The 18,892-nt window shown below is 37.5% G+C and overlaps 1 protein-coding gene across 1 annotated transcript in view; it reads right to left on the reverse strand.

Moving 5' to 3' along the window:
• ulk4 (unc-51 like kinase 4) overlaps positions 1-18,892 on the reverse strand; it is a gene marked incomplete at its 5' end in the record, with an annotated part of 224,362 nt that overhangs the window by 46,059 nt on the left and 159,411 nt on the right. Inside the window, one exon of the mRNA XM_081389791.1 lies at positions 15,462-15,554. Within this exon, the coding sequence (XP_081245917.1) occupies positions 15,462-15,554 (93 nt within the window). The remainder of the gene's footprint in view (positions 1-15,461; positions 15,555-18,892) is intronic.

The following is an 18,892-nucleotide window of genomic DNA, read 5'->3' on the forward strand; positions in this document are numbered from 1 at the left end:
GTTTCTCAAACTTTTATATTGCTCTTCTGTTGCTTTTGGGAAATATCAAACTATATCCTTCATCAGTCTCAGCACTACAAATCTGTTTGTCCATGGACGGTCAATAAAACTGGTTTAGAGAATCTGTCTTATATATTTATTTTAGAACTTCTCATTAGGTGTTTCTCTCAGACTTTTAGGGACACATAATATGAAAAACAGGATTTTTTTCTAGCTTTTTTTCAATTTACATTTGGCAGATACTTTTATCCAAAGTGATTGCATTCAAGGTATACATTTGATAAGTTTAAGAGTATTCCCTGGTAATCAAACCCATTGCGCTAAAAAGTTCTGTAATCCAAAATTCTGAATTTCCAGAAACAAGAAATCTGTCTGTCCACACTGAAAATGGAGTGCGATGCCACAAAACTCAAACATCTGTGATTCTTGAAGGGATAGTTCACGAAAAAATAAAAGATTTGTCATTATCCATTCACCCTAATGTTGTTTCAAACCTGTATAACCTTATGTGGAACACATTTGTCAGTAGAATTTTATAAAATAAATATTTATTATAAAATAATAATGTTTTGTATTGCTGTTTAATACACAGTTAAGACCAATTATTGTATTGGATTTATGGCTAAAAAGACACTGAAAAGTCTGTGTAAACACTTTTCGCAAGAATTATTTTAAAAGTGTTTATTATTAAAATGATCTCATTATTTGTCAATGAAATGGACTCCACGGGACGATCACAAATAATTATAACATAGAATATTATACATATTATTAATTATAGTAAACATAACATTTTGTATATTATATTAAACAAATTTTTGTAATGAGTTCCAGAAGTTTTAAATATCTTTAGCGTGAAGATGGATCGCATCAATTTTGCCCTGTAACACCTTTTCAAGATGTAATTTTGTGTTTAACTTTCACACCATTTCCATTCACTGCGCCGCACAGGAAGTTGCAGTGGCCACTACAGAAGCAATGCAGAAGCGATCGTGCATTAGAATTAACATCAACAATTTCATTACGAATGCCATCCATACCCCCAAACCAGCTAGAATTGTGATCAACTGAATACCACGCAGAAAAATATATATTGGCTCTGGGTAGGAGAGCTGAAAAGTTATGTTCTCATCCTCAGAGACTGTAGAGACTGTAGAGACAGCAGTTAGAGGCTTAACACGTCCATCAGGGGAGCAACATGGAGTATGAGTTCTCAACCCAGACCACAACAATTCCCGCTCAGCCTGAGACTGAGATAAAGACAAAAAGCGACACACAAGGGCCGTGGGGATTTTCTCTGCCGCTCATTTCGGCCCTCAAAGCCCTGTGTGGTCGGCTCAGGGATTCTAGCCTCTTTTGGCGCTGATCTGTTGCTGCCCTCTGCCATAAAGGCATAATCCCAAGAGACTCTGGGGCAAGGGCCAGCCGCGCCTAATCCCGCCCCTCTTTATGATGTCGCCGGCCACTCCAGAATGGAGTGCGGTGCTTTAGGAGGCCACACAATACCCCCAAAGACCGCCGCCCCCTCCCCGGCCCATAGAGAGGCTGACCGGAGGGAGATCCCTTGGCGCTGAAAGGCCTTTGGTGTGCGTCCACGGGCTCCGCGGCTCCGGTATTGTTCACATGCCAACGCGGAGTCAGAGCAGAACAAGAGTTAACACCTGCTTAGACGGCCTCCCAAATCCACCCTGTTTACTTAGCAGGGCTTGTAGATGCATCGGGGAAATCAGGCCGAGGAGTCTAATGGGACTGTGGGCTGAAAAGCACACAGGAATCAGGGAGATTAGGGAGTGTTAATGCCACTGTGGGCTGTGAATGGATGATTGGAGGAGAGAAAGAAAGAATGAGAAGAGGAGGAGAACCCGAAGCCTATGGGGACGTGTAACGCGCAGGCCTCTCATGACCTCCGCATGTACTCAGGCACAAAACTGGGCCTGTGCATTTGAAGCGATCGATATTTCCCACCGCCTCCTTTGGAAGAAACAACATTGCAAATTACATTTTTCAAACCATGTGTTGCTTCAAACTGTGAACTCAGTCGCTGCGTAAACAGACTGCAGGGAAGATCATGTGTGATTGTTTGTGGGCAAACTCGGAATGTTTACCACCAAAAATGAAAAGCGTATGGAGTGAACACATGAAAAGGCTTTTATACTGAGTGGAGTCTTTGAGGTGACACATTTCCCTTTCGGATGAACTATTTAAAATGCAGCATGTCCCTAGCACACATAGACAATCTGTTCACCTGATCCTTGGGCACCATTTGCCCTTGAAAACATTCTCACACAGTGCCCCATCCTGCTGCCCTGCTTCCACTTATATGCATATGTATTTATGTGCACGCACACACACACACACACACACACACACACACACACACACACACACACACACACACACACACACACACACACACACACACACACACACACTCTTACTTTATGGGGTCATTCCCAAGACAAAATTATTTTTATACTGTGCACACACGGGCAGGGCTTTTTTTTTTTTTTTTTTATGTTTCTGTTCATGCGTTTCTTCTGTAACATTATCGATCCGAAAACAGTTTGATTAGAAAAAAAAAAAAAAAAAAAAAAAAAAAAAAAAAAATCATAACTCGAGTGGATCCTCAAACTGTCAGCAAAGCCTCATACAGTAGCTCCACCCGCCTCAATCGTAAATGAAGTCCTGCACACATTTTGGACACCATCTCTGCTTGTTTGCAGCTCAAGGGTAAATACAAATCTAGTTCTTTGAATATGTACAGCGTTTTCATTATTCAAAACACGATGTGTGTAAAGGCTAATGTTTTATGTATTTAAGGAGCGGAGAAGAGTGTCTTAGTCTGGTATAGTCATAGCCAATACAGTGTCTGTCTTTTGTAACGCAAGCTTTTTTCCAAATCTAAATGACAGTAGAAACTGTGTACCCACATAGCTGTAATAACCTCTGTCACATGTAAGTTAATAAAAACTTAATGCGATGCACTTACTGCGTTACTTACACTTACAAGCTCCATTTGAGCTTGACTTTGGAAAAATATGAATAATGTAACTACACACGCAAGTGTATCACCATACATAAAGCCACAATACTAACTTTGACAACAAGGTGTTTAATCATTTAAAATATAAATTTTTTTGTTTGTTTTTGTTTTTTACGTTTCCTGAATAGAAGCAGTACTAAACTAACCTGCAATTTTCACTGGTTTCAAAACACCATGCTGGATATAACGTGCCATGGTAACATATCAACAGATAAACTCCTGCGATCCAACAGCTAATGCCATCACATTGTCTTGAGACTTAAATTGGATGACTTGACAGCTGAACGCAGGCATTTCACTCATGCTGGATGCGTCAACGTCACATTTGCATAGGCCGTATTTGAATTCATAATTGGTTGACTGCCAAATTAAAATCTTAAAAAGAACGATAAAATAATGTTATTAACCGGTTAATGATATTTTCAAATAAGTGTTTCTGTTCAGAGCATTTAAACTTGTTTTTGTTTTTTGTTCCTGTAATTTTTTTTTGTTTTCGGTTTTTGCTTTCATTCCATGAACTGGTTCAGAGCCATGCACATGGGTTTCTATATTTTATGTGGACATTCCATGGACAATCATTTTTATAAAAAAAGTAAAAATTTTCTGTGCACAGTCTTATTGATAGAATTATTAAGCCATTATTAGCCGAAATAATAAATAAACTAAATGCAAGGACCAGTGAATGTGTAGAATGTGAATAACAGGTGTTCTGGCGAATGATGAAATTCTGTGGATATCTTTCTGCAGAATTCTGCAGGCGGGTAGTTGACATTCAATTTCAAGCAGTGACAGCAGTGTCCTGCAATGTTACATGATGTACTTGATTTGAAACTATTTAAAAAAACATGCTTTTTTAAAACTTATTTTAAAACTTGCATTGTTTATTATTCACAATGAAAGCTTATTTAACAATTACTCACTCATGTCGTTCCAAGCCCATTAGAATTTTATTCATCAGCAAAACACAAATAAAGATATTTTTAGTGAAATCTGAGAGATTTCTGTCCCTCCATTGAAAGCCCATTCACCCAAAACTCACTGGTTCAAAACTTTCATAAAGACATTGTAAAATAAATCCAAATGAATGAAGTGTTTGAGTGCAAATCTTCTGAAGAGATACGGCTATATGATGAACAGATTGAATTTAGACTTTTATTCACATAAACACTGATCATTGAGCTAACATTCATAGAGCACATCAAATATGGTCAACTGAAGCTCAACCTTGCTTGATGCACAAGAACAAACACAGGTTCTGCTGAAGCTCAAACATGCTGGCGTGACACGAGAATGAACCTCATTACATATATGTGGAATAAAAGCCTATTAGTTAAATCTTCTGATTATATAAACTGATCCGTGTCTATTCAGAAGACTTGGATTAAACTGCTTGATTCAAATGGATTTCTTTTACAATCTTTTTATGAACGTTTTGCAATTTTGGGTGAAATGACTTTCATTGGAGGGACAGAAATCTCTAAGATTTCATTAAAAATATCTTAATTTGTGTCCCGAAGATGAACAAAAATCTTATGGGTTTGGAACAACATGATGAATGATGACAGATTTTTCATTTTAGGGGTGAACTAACCTTTTATGTGAACCGCATAAAAGCTCAAATCTAATACACAGTATGCAATACATAACCTTAAAATTGTGCTTTTATATTTTCTTCTAAAATCTTGATCCAAAAAACAGTGGGACACTGATGATTCAATTGCCTTGCGACCAGAGCCGGTTCTAGACATTAGGAGGCCCTAGGCAAAATTCATGTTGGAGGCCCCCCACCCCCAATAAAAAAAACACTTGAAACAAATATGATTCCTAACCTTTTTATTTATACAACATTTAATTTTAAAAGCAGTATATTTTTACTTACACAGTACATAAGTTTGGACACATTACTATTTTTAATGTTTTTGAAAGAAGTCTCTTATGCTCATCAAGCCTGGATTTATTTGATCAAAAATACAGAAAAATAATATAGTGAAATATTATTAAAATTTTAAATAATGGTTTTCTATTTTACTATACTTTATATTTCTGTGATGCGAAGCTGAATTTAGTGTCAAGTGATCATTCTGATTTATTATCAAATGTTAGAAAGGGTGCTTAATATTTATTTTATAATCTGTGATACTTTTTTTCAGGATTTTTGATTATTAAAAAGTTGTTTTAAAAAAGTCTTCACTATCATTTTTTATATATTTAACACATCCTTGCTGAATATTCCTGTTTTTTTTTCTGTATTTTTGATCAAATAAATGCAGGCTTGTAGAGCATTATAATAAACTTCTTTCAAAAAACATTAAAAATAGTAATGGGTCCAGACTTTTACCGGTAGCCTACTGTATGTACATATTAATCAAACTTTATCTAAGGTAATCTCTTTTTTGTTTAATGAAGATGTTATTGTTGTTGTTGTTATTTTGCTGTTTTATTCAATTTATTCACAGTTCCAGAATCCCACTTCAGTAAATGAGCATAAGTGCTTTTATATCGCATTGCTACTTTAAATATGCTATACACAAATCAAGTGGAAGAGAAAGACACGATCGCTACTGAGCAGAAGAAAATGTATAAACTGATATTATTGGCGTAATGTCAGGGTATAATCTAATCATCAGCAGAATTTAGAAGATAGACCCATGAGATCCTTTATTTGAAACATTTAAAAATGTTGTAGTGTGTTGGCTTTTTAACTTAGAATACAGACGCCTTGTCTTTTAATTTTGTAGCTTTTTTACTAGTCAGCTCCCGACGCGATGTTATTCATTCATTGTACGCGCAAATTCAAAGCGTCGCGTCTGGGCACGTTAATGACGCTCGCGCTCTTTTAAACTCGTAATAAAGCGGTGAATGATTTTTACAGAAATGACGCTGATCTACAGGACAAGTTTATATTTAGAATACATTGCAATCACTCCAAAATAGATGACGACAACTCACACACCTGCATTTTGAGCTGTGCTTCTTTGTGTGCTTAGGCTTTTGCCTCGCAGCACCTGATGGATGCGTTCGTTACACATACTTTCAGAAGCCGGCACCCGCTTTGTAACGGACACATTAATTGGTTTAACTGCAGTAATGTAACAGTCTATGGTGAAGATAAACATCGTCACTATTTTTAGTTAATTAATAAATATTGAAATAAATTGTAGATAGGATATTTTTACATTATATTATTATTTTTTTTTTTGTCCCTCTGTCTGGGCCCCATCCCGCCAATCGGGCCCTAGGCACGTGCCTAGTTTGCCTTTGCGTTAATCCGGCTCTGCTTGCGACACAGTTATGATGTTGTTCATTAAAAACGCAGCTGGCATTAATTAACCAACAGCATCATATGATGAGATGACCTGCTGGTATCTTCCATTTTGTTTAACAAACATCTTCACTGTACTTGTTAAAGTATAGTGGCATACTGAAATATGCCATGATGAGATTTCTGGTAAATATACTGAGCAGCCAGTGTGTAGTGTGTACTTTTTTTTTTTTTTTTCTTAACTGTCCAGTATGTAATTCATTGGGAATGGATGTCTCAGTACACAGTACTGAAAATGTCTGACTCACTAAGCAGTGTATGTACTGAACTAGAAAGTAGATAGAAACATATTCATGGTTTTTCAACAATGACATTGATTCTTAAAAAAAAGAAGCTATTCCAGAAAGTATATGACACTGTAAAACATTTATATTTAGATATTTTCCCAAACACTCTGCCCATCTATCATTAGTCAAAAAACAAACAAAACAGGCAGTCCTGTTGAGCCAGTGTTTGGTTTAGGCCAGGCGTGTGCTCTAACAGAGTTTTCATATTACCACAGAGCCACAAGCCACATTTATTTCTGGCAAATGCTGTTTTTTTTAATCTGGATAGAATCTGGATTTTTTTTGGACGGACTGCATTGACTTCCTTCATCTCCAGTGTGTTTTCAGTCACTACAAACCCCCCCATTAAAAGAAGTTAATAGGGATTTTAAGTGACGAAAAGGAAGATAGAAAGTTTTTAAGAGCTTTGGGGAGATAAAGTAGAGAAACAAGATTCCAAGTCTAAATAATTTGATAATTGGATACTGTTGATCAAATCAGGTGAGTAAATCGCAAGAGCATTTTCTTATTACTTAATCACATGTTTATTACATAGTAACTACACATTACTTAACTAAATATGCATAATAAAAACGCATTAGCATTTAAACTTTCATCAAATGTGATAAGAATCCATCCCAGACCTTCAAATGTGTTTTCAGCGATCCGATCATGATTCGATCACAATCTTGGGTGCATTAACACCTGCCTTTAAACCCTCTGGGGTCTGAGGGTTTTTTGGGGTCCTTGAGATGTTCTGACATGCCCTGACATTTGTGCTTTTTTCAGTTGCTTATAAACATATTAATGGCAAAGGTGTAAATTCACTCTATTTAGCACAAACAGGGCTACCATAATATGTGAACAACTTGCATGTACATGTTTGTATTTTTGATAGAATAATGTTTATGCATGTTTTTTTCAAAAACAAAAAACTAAAGTTTCTGAAATAAGGCCATAAAACATATTCTAAATATATGTAAATAAGACTTCTGACTAATGGATGACGTTGCCTAGAATTTTTTCTTCAAAATTATGTGAAAATCATCCTGCCTAATCATTCACATAACACAATACATTGATTTAAATCTTGTAAAACACTTTTTGTTTGGAAAGGCCATATGCGGGTTGGCGTGATTCACACCTGTGGAGTCAATGGGGCCCGCATAATGAGGCTGCATACGTAATGAGCCTTTCATTCAGGTGTGTGAATGAGCCACAAGAATGCAAGGACAATATATAACTGGTTTGTTGTTTTTTTTCCACAAATTTTGCTTGCAAATTGTACAATATCCAAGGTAAACATTTCTAGTAATTGTGCAGTTAATTGTTCTCATACTGTATTTTCAGATTTGGAATATATTCTCTTCCCAAATGTGTCACTAATAAAGCATAATACAATTATTTAAAGAGAAGGCTTATAATGACCTTAAGATTTTGTTTACATCTATCCTTATATATATATATATATATATATATATATATATATATATATATATATATGTTTTTTTTTGTTTTTTTTTTAAGGTTATACAATTACAACAACATTTAAAATTGTAACAAGATTTCCAGTGTAATCTTTCTTTGTATTCGCGATTCATATTAAAACAGTATTTTTGCCAGCTGTAGTAGCTCCACAACAGCGCGCATCTGTGCGTTCGTTCGTTCATTCATTCATACACAGAAACGCGATCAATATTTAAACAGTATTTTTGCCAGCTGTAGTAGCTCCACAACAGCACGCATCTGTGCGTTCGTTCATTCATTCATACACAGAAACGCGATCAATATTTAAACAGTATTTTTGCCAGCTGTAGTAGCTCCACAACAGCACGCATCTGTGCGTTCATTCATTCATAGAAACGCGATTCATATTTAAACAGTATTTTTGCCAGCTGTAGTAGCTCCACAACAGCACGCATCTGTGCGTTCATTCATTCATAGAAACGCGATTCATATTTAAACAGTATTTTTGCCAGCTGTAGTAGCTCCACAACAGCACGCATCTGTGCGTTCATTCATTCCGATTAGAACAAAGCAAACAGAACTGACCTAATTCCTCAGCGGGATCCGTTTGCTCCTTGAAATGATACTTCCAGAACTTCTGAGGTAAATTTTTGCAGGATTATTATCAAGATAGTATTATTCCTCACAGCATCGTAAAGTACATAAGTCTGAAAGTGAACTCGCGGTGTGTGTTATCCAGCTGATGTGGGCGTTTCACAGGTTTGTTTGGATCGCCTCACATTTGCGTTTGAATAGCGCGCGCTCTCCGTGGGCGGAGCACATTAAAACTTAATGAGCTGAGATGAGAACGACTGACATCTCTCTCTTTGCATGCATATTACATAAACTGTGAATATTTGTTTTTTATAAAAATTACTTCATTTTAAAGAAGAGAATTCAAGCTTCATGCCTGTGTGACTGAATACCTGTTTGACTGAGTATTCGCTGAGTTACAGTTCATTTTCGGACGCGTTTCAGAATTGACTTCACTGACGGAGAGTAGGATGAACTCGCATCATGTTTATTTTTCTTTATTTGGCGAAAAGCACAACACTTTGTTTTTATTATGAGCATACACAAAAAAAAATACACACTAAACAGGATCGATTGATGTATAACACAAGCATATAAGATAAAAAATAATATTCTTTTTTTTTTGCACTCATATGGAAAAAAACGAGCCTATCGCGCCGGCGCGACAGCCGACCTCAGGGGGTTAATGTGATCAGCTGTGATCCGATCACAGAAAACATTTAAAAAAACAGTGTCCTGAGTGTCTTTGCAAGAGAATGATTGAATGTCAGATTTAAGATAATGCACAAGAAAATCCAGGGTTTGAAAATGTTTTTCACAGCAGCATTGTGTGTTAGTTTTGGTGTGTAAGAATGTGATTTTCCATTCCATTACGCTACTTTTCCATTGTTTTTCACTGTAAACAAGCTAGACGGGCGTCTTTAACTTTTGTTCACGCATCTTGCAATGTTATATTCTAAAAACGCAGTGCCCAAGATAAAAGTCGTCCAACTTTTAAAAAACATGTCTCTAGACCGGTGTTTTCCAACCATTTTCCTGGAGGAACGTCAACACTACACGTTCAAACTCTTCCTAATCAAACACAACTGATCCAACTCATCAGCTTGTGAGTAGAGACTCCAAGACCAGAAATATAAATATATGGGTCAGATAAGGGAGACATCCAAAATGTGCACTGTTGGTGTGCCTCCAGGAACAGGGTGTTTTTTGTTTTTGTTCTACTGTCCTGCATCATGCGTTTTTAACAGCAAAAAGACATTTTGAGGGAACCAGCCCCAAAAATGAGTCTGTCAGTTTTTCCTGGCGAAATGGGCAGCTTGGATTCTGCTTTGAGGGTCATGTGGGTACAGCTTGCCACTTAAACACACATACACAAGCTGGATGTACGTCTGAGGGTTACAGAGTTGAGTGGAGTGTGTTGGTGGGAAGCTGGTCTCTGGTCTTTCTGCCATCTGTGGGAATATTATGCCACAGTGCATCACTATGCCAACCACTTTCATTTCACTCTCTCTCTATCTTCAATAGATGGGATTCTCAGCATAGTCTCATCTAGATGTCATCCTGTGTCTGCTGAAAGCCTCTATTAGACATGAGTCATATACAATGTGCAATATATGAAACTCACAATGGAATATGAAATACAACAAAGCCTTCCACACAAACTAATACTGAACAGCATTTCAGTTCATTGCATCTCCCACAAACAGCCAGACCCTCTTTTCAAAGGCTGTATTGAGTCTTCTATGACTGGCTGATCTAATATGCTTTCATGAGAAAGATACAAAACCCTTGGCAAACACACAACATTCATTGGCGATGAAATTCAATCTATCTTTGTCAATTTGCGGCTTTCCATGAAACGAATGAGAAGTAAATCTCTCTTTTCAATTATGAATGTCTCACTTGTCTGGATTGATTATATTCGAAATGGATGGTCCATTATTCATTATAGGGATCGGTTAATGACACGTGAAAATGTGACTGAGAGCAGAGGGTGTGGAAAAACGGCCCATATGCACTTACTACAATCTAATAATGGATTTCACATTAAGAACACTTTATTATATTTCATGAAATTATTGTTGGAGACAGTGGAATCATTTTGATGCAAATTGATATTAAAATTACATTCTTATTTGTAGAATGGTCATCAGGTATGATTTGATATCTTTGTATTTCTTTACTACAAACTACAGTATTGTCCACACATCATTAGCACTCTAAAAATAAAAATTCCACTTAGAGCCGAAAGGGGTTTTTCAGTATGACACTATCTACCCTGGAACCTTTGAGGCCAACCATGGACCAATCAGCTGTAAGCACAGGACTAGAGCTCAGCAACAGTGACATGGGAGAATAACGTACCTCACTTCATATTTTACAGAAATTTAACATCTAGACATCTAGTATAAAAACTGATTTTTAGAATAAAAAAAACAACTTAAGATATAGTTTAAGATTCAAATTTGGCATCATGTAACAAAATATGATTAAATTAGTCCAGATACCATGAACAAGCTGGCTTTCATATAATGTTCAGAACTTAAATGTATATTAATTACAAAATGCATAGCAATGAATTCACATGAATAATATATGCAAGTAATATTGCAGTCCCAACCCCTATATAGCAAAAATTGGCCTGTTTCCACCTGGTATTAAGATGCGTTGTATATATGTCCGTAATGTAACAACAAGTGGTCAGCATGCATTACGTTACAGTACCACTCGGTATTAACATTTTCAAATGCATTTCCCATGACCACTTGTTCGGATTTAGTCGAGACCCTCCCCTCTTGTTTCCTTTACACTCTACTTCACTTTTGCGGGAGCGCTGAGAGTCATGCACTAATGCGACTGAAGGGCAAACCTGTGTTACACAGCTTACAAGTGAATTGAAAAAGAACCAAATGAAAAGTATAAGGAAGGTATCTGTAATTTCCATCGTAATCAGTGTATTTTGGTACAACAACAACAAAGTTTGACAACTTGTTTTGATGCAACTACCTCTATATGTGGTTTTGGCAACCCATTGGAAATAAGTTACCCTGCATACATTTCTGTAACCTGAAATACGTTGCTCCAGGTAAATTTTGCTGCACTTTTCAGGTGACACGTCCACAAGAGGTGCTATAATCATATCATGTTATTCTCCATTGCAGATGTGGGTTTATTAAAAAAGCCCAGTGTTCATGGGTACGTTTTTGCAAAATGATATTGCTTTGATTGTAGCACGTTTCACAGCACTTTCAAAATCCAGTGATTGGTGTTACAGTTCACAGCTAACTGAAACATTCAAACGCGAACTATGGCAACGTATTATTATTACGTTGGTTCTTGTATGCGTCATGGCAGTCTGGAAATGAAACGTCTGGAGAGTGGTGCTTAAAGGTTAATGCTCTCTCACAAATATAGGAGAACCTACACTAAACCTAACCGATACTGTTAACAAAGCATACATAAATAAATAGAAAATAAAAGAATAAAAGTTGTTGCTGTTTTACTGCCACTAGCGTCATTTCAGATATAAACTGCATTGAAACACATGTATAGGCACGTTTTTGCAGTGTTTCAGAAAATGTAGGCAGAGTCATGTATTTCTAATGAGCTTGGGTTGGGTTTCAGTGAACTGATAATAACATGTTTTAGACTCCATTTCTACCTGTCATTGACCACTTGTGATAAGATCACAAAAATGCATCCCATACTTGCTGAAGACAAAGTCTTTTTTTTTTTTTTAGTGAATCTGCTTTGGTGGACCAATGGATGATGATTCCAATCAATATTTCATTTCAGTTCCTCCAGATTATTCTGTGAACTCCAGTGTGCAGGTCAGAGAACAGTGGGAACATTTTTGGGCCCTGAGATTCATAAATGTTGAAAACACTATGGTCTTATAAAGTCCCAGAGTTAAGGACAAGAACATTGAGAACCAGATTTATTTGACAGTTTTTTTTGTCAGGAATGTGAAAAATGACATTTTCAAAATCGATTATCTGATGTGTTTCTGAGTAATATCTGGATAATAATCACAGTTTATCAATACATTAACTGACATATATCCAAATTAGGCTACATAACCTTTTATTGCACAAAGCTATTATAGACCACCAGATTATTCATAGTTAAACAAATAGTTCACCCAAAAAATGAATATTCTGTCATTAACTAGATGTACCGCATCGCGGTACAAAATATGACCGCCGCTCAGGCCTGCACTGGCTTTCCACAAAAATAAATGACGTGGAGTAATTTGGCTGTATTGCGTGTTTATGTATATACCTAAAAAAAGTAATAGTATGTGCATGTCTGTCTGTGTGAGTGTGTGTGTGTGTTTGTGTATGTGTGTGTCTGTGTGTGTGTGTGTGTGTGTGTGTCTGTGCGTGTATGTATGTGTGCGTACATGTGTGCGCGTGTGTGTTTGTGTGTGTGTGTCTGTGCATGTGGATTTGTATGTGTGTGTATGGGTGTGTGTCTGTGCGTGTGGATGTCAGTGTGTGTGCATGCTTGCGTTTGTTTGTATTCCTGCATGTGTGTGTGTGACAGTATCATCCTAAACCAGCAACCCTTCGCTCAACACCACCATCTACAGGCCGATGAGTGTACAGTCACTAAATGTGCACATAAATGAATTTATTTTATACCCCCCCATGGATGAAATTCTACAAAACTTAGCAGAGGATACCCCCAGAGGATGTCAAGTTAATCATACACATGAAATATGGTGCAGTTCTGAACATCTCCACTGAAGATAGGGGCGATAAAAGCAGAATAATATTGCATTTTCATTTTTTTATGGGAGGGGCGCAAATCACAAATGAGTGATTATGGGCTAGGTTGATGTGGGCCCTTAAGAGCAACATACCATAAAAATGTCTTCATCCTCGGTGCCACGGTTCAGGTAGTTATTTAGGAAAAACTGCATTTTTTTGGGTTTGGGGGGCCTAGCGCGCGGGGGGGGGGAGTGGCCCCCGGGGACCAAACGAAATTTTTCCTTAGAAGTCTAGTGGGGCTACATGCCCACCAAATTTCATGTTCCCTGGTGTTTCGGTGTCCCTGGTATCGTTGACGAAAAATTCAGTAAGGTGACAAAAAAAACAAAAAAAAAAACTTTGACAATCCCTATATGACCGCTTTCGCTAGCGGCGGTCATAATTACTCACTCCCATGTCGTTCCAACCCATGATGCTTTCGTTCATCAACGGAACACAAATAAATATCTTTTCTTTTCTTTTTTTTTTCATTAAGAGATCATAAAACTAATCCAAATGAATTGAGTGGCTTAGTCCACATTTTCTGAAGATACTCGATCTCTTTATATGATGAACTGATTTAATTTAGGCTTTTATTCACATTTAAACATTGATCAACAAACATGAAAAGAAGCTCAACCGATCCTGCTTGACGCGTGAGAACAAACCTCATTGGTTCTTGCTGAAGCTAAAAAGTGCTGCGTAACACGAGAATGAACCTCATTGGTTCTTGCTGAAGCTCAAACGTCCTGCGTAACACGAGAACGAACCTCATTGGTTCTTGCAGAAGCTCAAACGTCCTGCGTAACACGAGAATGAACCTCATTGGTTCTCGCACGTCAGGCGAACATGCTTGAGCTTCTGTTTACCACAACTGATGTGTGAACTGATGAATGTTTATATGTGAATTAATGCCTAAATTAAATTGTTCATAATATAAAGCAATCACATCTCTTCAGAAAATTTGGACTAAACAACTCAATTCATATGGATTAGTTTTACAATTTCTTTATGAACTTTTTGAAGCGTCACAATTGTAGTTTAATAGCGTAGCTGTCAATGGAGGGACAGAAAGCTCTCAGATTTAATCAAAAAGATCTTAATTTGTGTTCCAAAGATGAACTAAAGTCTTACGGGTTTGGAACGACATAAGGGTGAGTAATTAATGACAGAATTACAATTTTGGGGTGAACTAACCCTTTAATGCTAAAACACTGTCTGAGAGTTACTACATTTAATCAAATGAACTATCTTTGGTACACGGACATATTTTGCATAATTTTCTCATTATTTTAATGAAACAAAAACTAATTGAATTCTAGGAATTAAAAGGGGATTCTTAAACAAATGAACAGAACAATAATATGCTGTTTTTAAGTCACATAACACCTGATTTTCTCTCCAAGCTTTTCCTGGGGTCACCCATATAGGGGAGACATACGGAATAGTTGTGCTATTAAACGCATTCCTGTTGATTCTACATCTGTATTTTTTGGTTTGTTAATTAAGAAAATACTGTGATTATGGTTTCACAATTAGAGTTTGTAAGAATCTAATTACAAATGGATACATATATGATAAAGCTGAATCTAACGATTGTTTGACAATCGATTCATTGGGTGATTATTTCTTTGATTATTGGATTAATCGGGTAAAAAAACCCCATATGGTATTCTTTTTGATGACTTTTTTTTTTTTTTTTTAACAATGGACTATTTAAATTGCTAAACTACAAATGATAATAAAGAAAAACGAAAGCACAGACCCTGTGTTAACAGGTAACTTTCACTCCCCTGATCATAACCTGTTAAGATGTGATCACTTCATGGGATTACTTTCATTATATATAATAGAATTTATATTTTTACAATTTTCTGTTGTGGTAGAGTTTCCATAAGGCACGGTTTCAAAAAAGTCAATTATTGGATGACTAGTACACCATAATGAGCTATGCATAGTTTATGCAAAAGAAATGGTTAAGCAAAACAGATGTAAAGTTTGCATGAAACACACACACACACACACGCACACACACTGACCAGTTGAATGAGGAGGTTGTTTAGGTCTGTCAGTGGCTTGTTGATGAGCAGCAGTTCCTCTGCAGCCTCAGTGTTTTCATTGCTGTCTGATCTCTAAAAAAAAAAAAAAAGAAGCAGAGAGAGCATTATTAGGCCGAGAAGAAAAAAGAGAGGGAGAATAAAGGGGAAGCGAAAGGAAGAAAATGAGGACAGTCAGTCATTGGGGGGATGCTTAGAGAAGAGAACTCAAGAGCCAACGCAACAGAGGATTGAGAGTCTGAGAGATTCCTGCTCATGTAATCATCACAGGAAGTACAGTAGCTTGAAGCTGGTGCTATTTTTAACAGAGACGCTCCTCAGAGGTGCTGGGGTCTCTGAACACTGCCCAGCTCTGCTGCCGGAACGGAACAATGTGTACAGCTCGCTGTCTACCATCAGCCACAACATCTTACTCTTTAGTAACAGCTGTCATAGAGAGAGAGAGAGAGAGAGAGAGAGAGAGAGAGAGAGAGAGAGAGAGATAGATAAAAATAGACAACAGCAGCAAGAATGCATAAGAGATGCAAAGTTTGTTACCCATCAGTCATCAGCGAGAGCAGCCGTGCAGTGGGTCTGGTTCAAAAGTTCATGCCGCTGTCTCTGTCTTATTCTGGCTAATATTTCAGTGAATGTGAGTGTCTGGGATCCTCAAGCAGATTGACAGACCGGAGCAATGAGATTACAGCAAGCCTTCGCTTAATAGGACTGCAGCTTTTTCACATTTAAACTCCCTTCACTCATTTAAAATATTAATGACGGAGCTCGGGCTGACATCGTGAGAGAAACGCGAGAGGGAAGGACAGTCGGCGCAGTGGGGAAAAGTGTTCGGCAATGTCTCCCTCATCATTATCACCCAAACGAATTTGGGTTGTGTGGACACTTTTTTTTTAATAAGCTTTCCTTTCTCTCTTCTGTCGCTTTTTTCTCTCTCTCTCAGAGTACTGAATTCCATTACAGGCTCCATTTTGGCGATGTCCGTGCATGAATATGTATGGAAGGACGCTGAGGGAAAGACAAAGGCCTTGGGTGGATAATGAGGGTTGAGGAGGAACTGACAGGGGAGCGACTTCCTGTGAGTCCCGTGTGCCACATATCCGACTTTAAAGCACTGTTTACCACGGGTCTGCTGAAGCGTACCGGTAAAAATAGCACTGGGAACTATTAGACGTCAAAGTACTGGAAATTGAACACGAACGCTCGTGTGTGCACACACTCGGTAGCTCTGACAAAGATGTCCGCTGCGAGTAATTATGGGTAAAAGGTGTGGTGGATCCACTCGGAGTGAGTGGCTGGATGTATCCTGCTGGTATCTGCATAGCAGTTGTCATTGCATAACAATCTAATCATCAGTGAGGAGAGGATCCAGACATGAACCCCCTAAAAGCATGCCTACGGCGACAGTAGCAGGCAAGCGCTCCCTGAGGACGGGGGGGGGGGGGGGGGGGGGCTGGGGGGTGTAGGGAAAGGAGGAGAGAAAGAGAAAAATGAGGAGAACAGCTCAAGAAATGAGGGCGACAGAGTGAGAAGTGTTTACAAACAAGAGGATGGGACGGCAAGTGTGAGAGAGGGAAAACAAAATAAGGATGGATACCTCCGGAACGAGAAAAAGAGCAAGAGGGGATTTACAGTGACATGAGAAACAAGAAAAAAGAAAAAAGAAATATTTTTTATATTTTTATTATTATCTGTTTTTGAATTTCTTTGTTCCAGCCCTAAATTAAAGAGGAAACATTAAAGAAAAGAATACAATTTTCTGTTGTGGTAGGCTACAGAGTTGCCATAATGTACCATATATCAAAAATCTTGTCACTTTTAAAGAAAAACCTCACTAGTCAACCTCAATATCCAACTAGTTGGTTGCTAGATGACTAGTAGACCATCCAAATCCATCCATAACGTATGCAACAGGAATGGTTAGAGGCAAAACAGAGAGGAAATTAGTATGGTTTTGAAACTGTGCAACTCACACTCCTACAGAAACCCTGTCTGAGATGTACAGTGACATTTTTATTTTACAGATGAATCTGAAATTAGACAGAAGCAGAAAAACAGAGGCATATAAAATATATATTTATCAAGAGATTGAGAGAATTTTCTACTAAGTGTATCAAACAAATGTCTCTTTCAAAGAGTTCTCTTTCTCTCTAAAAAAATATAGTCAACAGATTCAAACCCTATGATCTTGGACAATTTTCATTTTTGTGTGGTCAGTAAAAGGAGGCACATCTGAGGCTGAGACTACTGTTTAATATGCTTATTCACGTATATCCATTTTCATAAATTTAAACAAAATTGAAATCATAGAAGAAATACAGAATGAGAAGGATAGAGGCCAATAAAGAAAACGAGAGGGAAAGACTGTCCTCCCAATTACTGAGAAATCATTTTAACCTCTCAAAAACTTAGCAAAGTGTGCCAAGGCAGAATACATTTCCCCACTACATTGACACCATGAAAATGGGAAAATACCATATCTAGCTGAAACTCCATAAAGAACTTTTCCTGTCACAACAAGACATCTTCCTACATGGCATTTACATTCCACCTCCATAACCCCTCCTGCAGAGAAGATATGTTTCATACACTGGAAAAAGAGACATGTCCTATCCAGGCTCAGGGATATGTGCTTGTTTGTGGGGATCTGAATGCAAAAACAGGATTACAGCTTGACTTCACAGACAGGAAAGTAAAAATATTAATAAGATGTCCTCTATAAATAACAACATTTTGCCTTTCCACAGAAATAACCATGACCATATTGTCAATGAGAATGGGAGAGACTGTCGCTGCGTCCGAAATCACATATCGCCATAGTAGGTGCTACATTTGAATTTACTTCAAAACTGCTAAAAAGAGTACGCTCTATATAGTATGAATATGGGCAGTATGAATGAAATTTGGACGTACTATATCCGCCATATTGTTACTGTCACTGTCACATGACCCACCAGTGTCAGTTGCGTCGCTTCACTTCCATTCATAAATCCTCTCCTGTGGCCTCATGGGATAGTAAAGTGTCCATCGAATGCGCACTTCAGAATCTCGGTGAAAGTAATAGTTTATCTGGGGATTTTTCGCCAACTGTTTTTCGAATATTATGCATTAGGACAAACTACTCTTTTGGCAAACTGTTTTTCACATACTACATAGTAGGGAAATATTTGATTTCGGACACAGTGTGCGTCTCTTGCAACTGTCATACGAGGGGACATATTTGGGGGAATAATTAAAAAAACAACAACAACAACAACAACAACAACAACAACAACAACAACAACAACAACTGTCCAATCACTTCATTTATCATAGGACAAATTAACTTTAGCAAAACATTCAGTAAATGGTACCATACAGTACCAACATGAAACCATACAAAAATAATGACAGCAAAGATAGATAATGTTCTGATGATA

The sequence above is a fragment of the Scardinius erythrophthalmus genome (assembly GCF_964197995.2).
Source record: "Scardinius erythrophthalmus genome assembly, chromosome: 16".
Lineage (NCBI taxonomy): Eukaryota > Metazoa > Chordata > Actinopteri > Cypriniformes > Leuciscidae > Scardinius > Scardinius erythrophthalmus.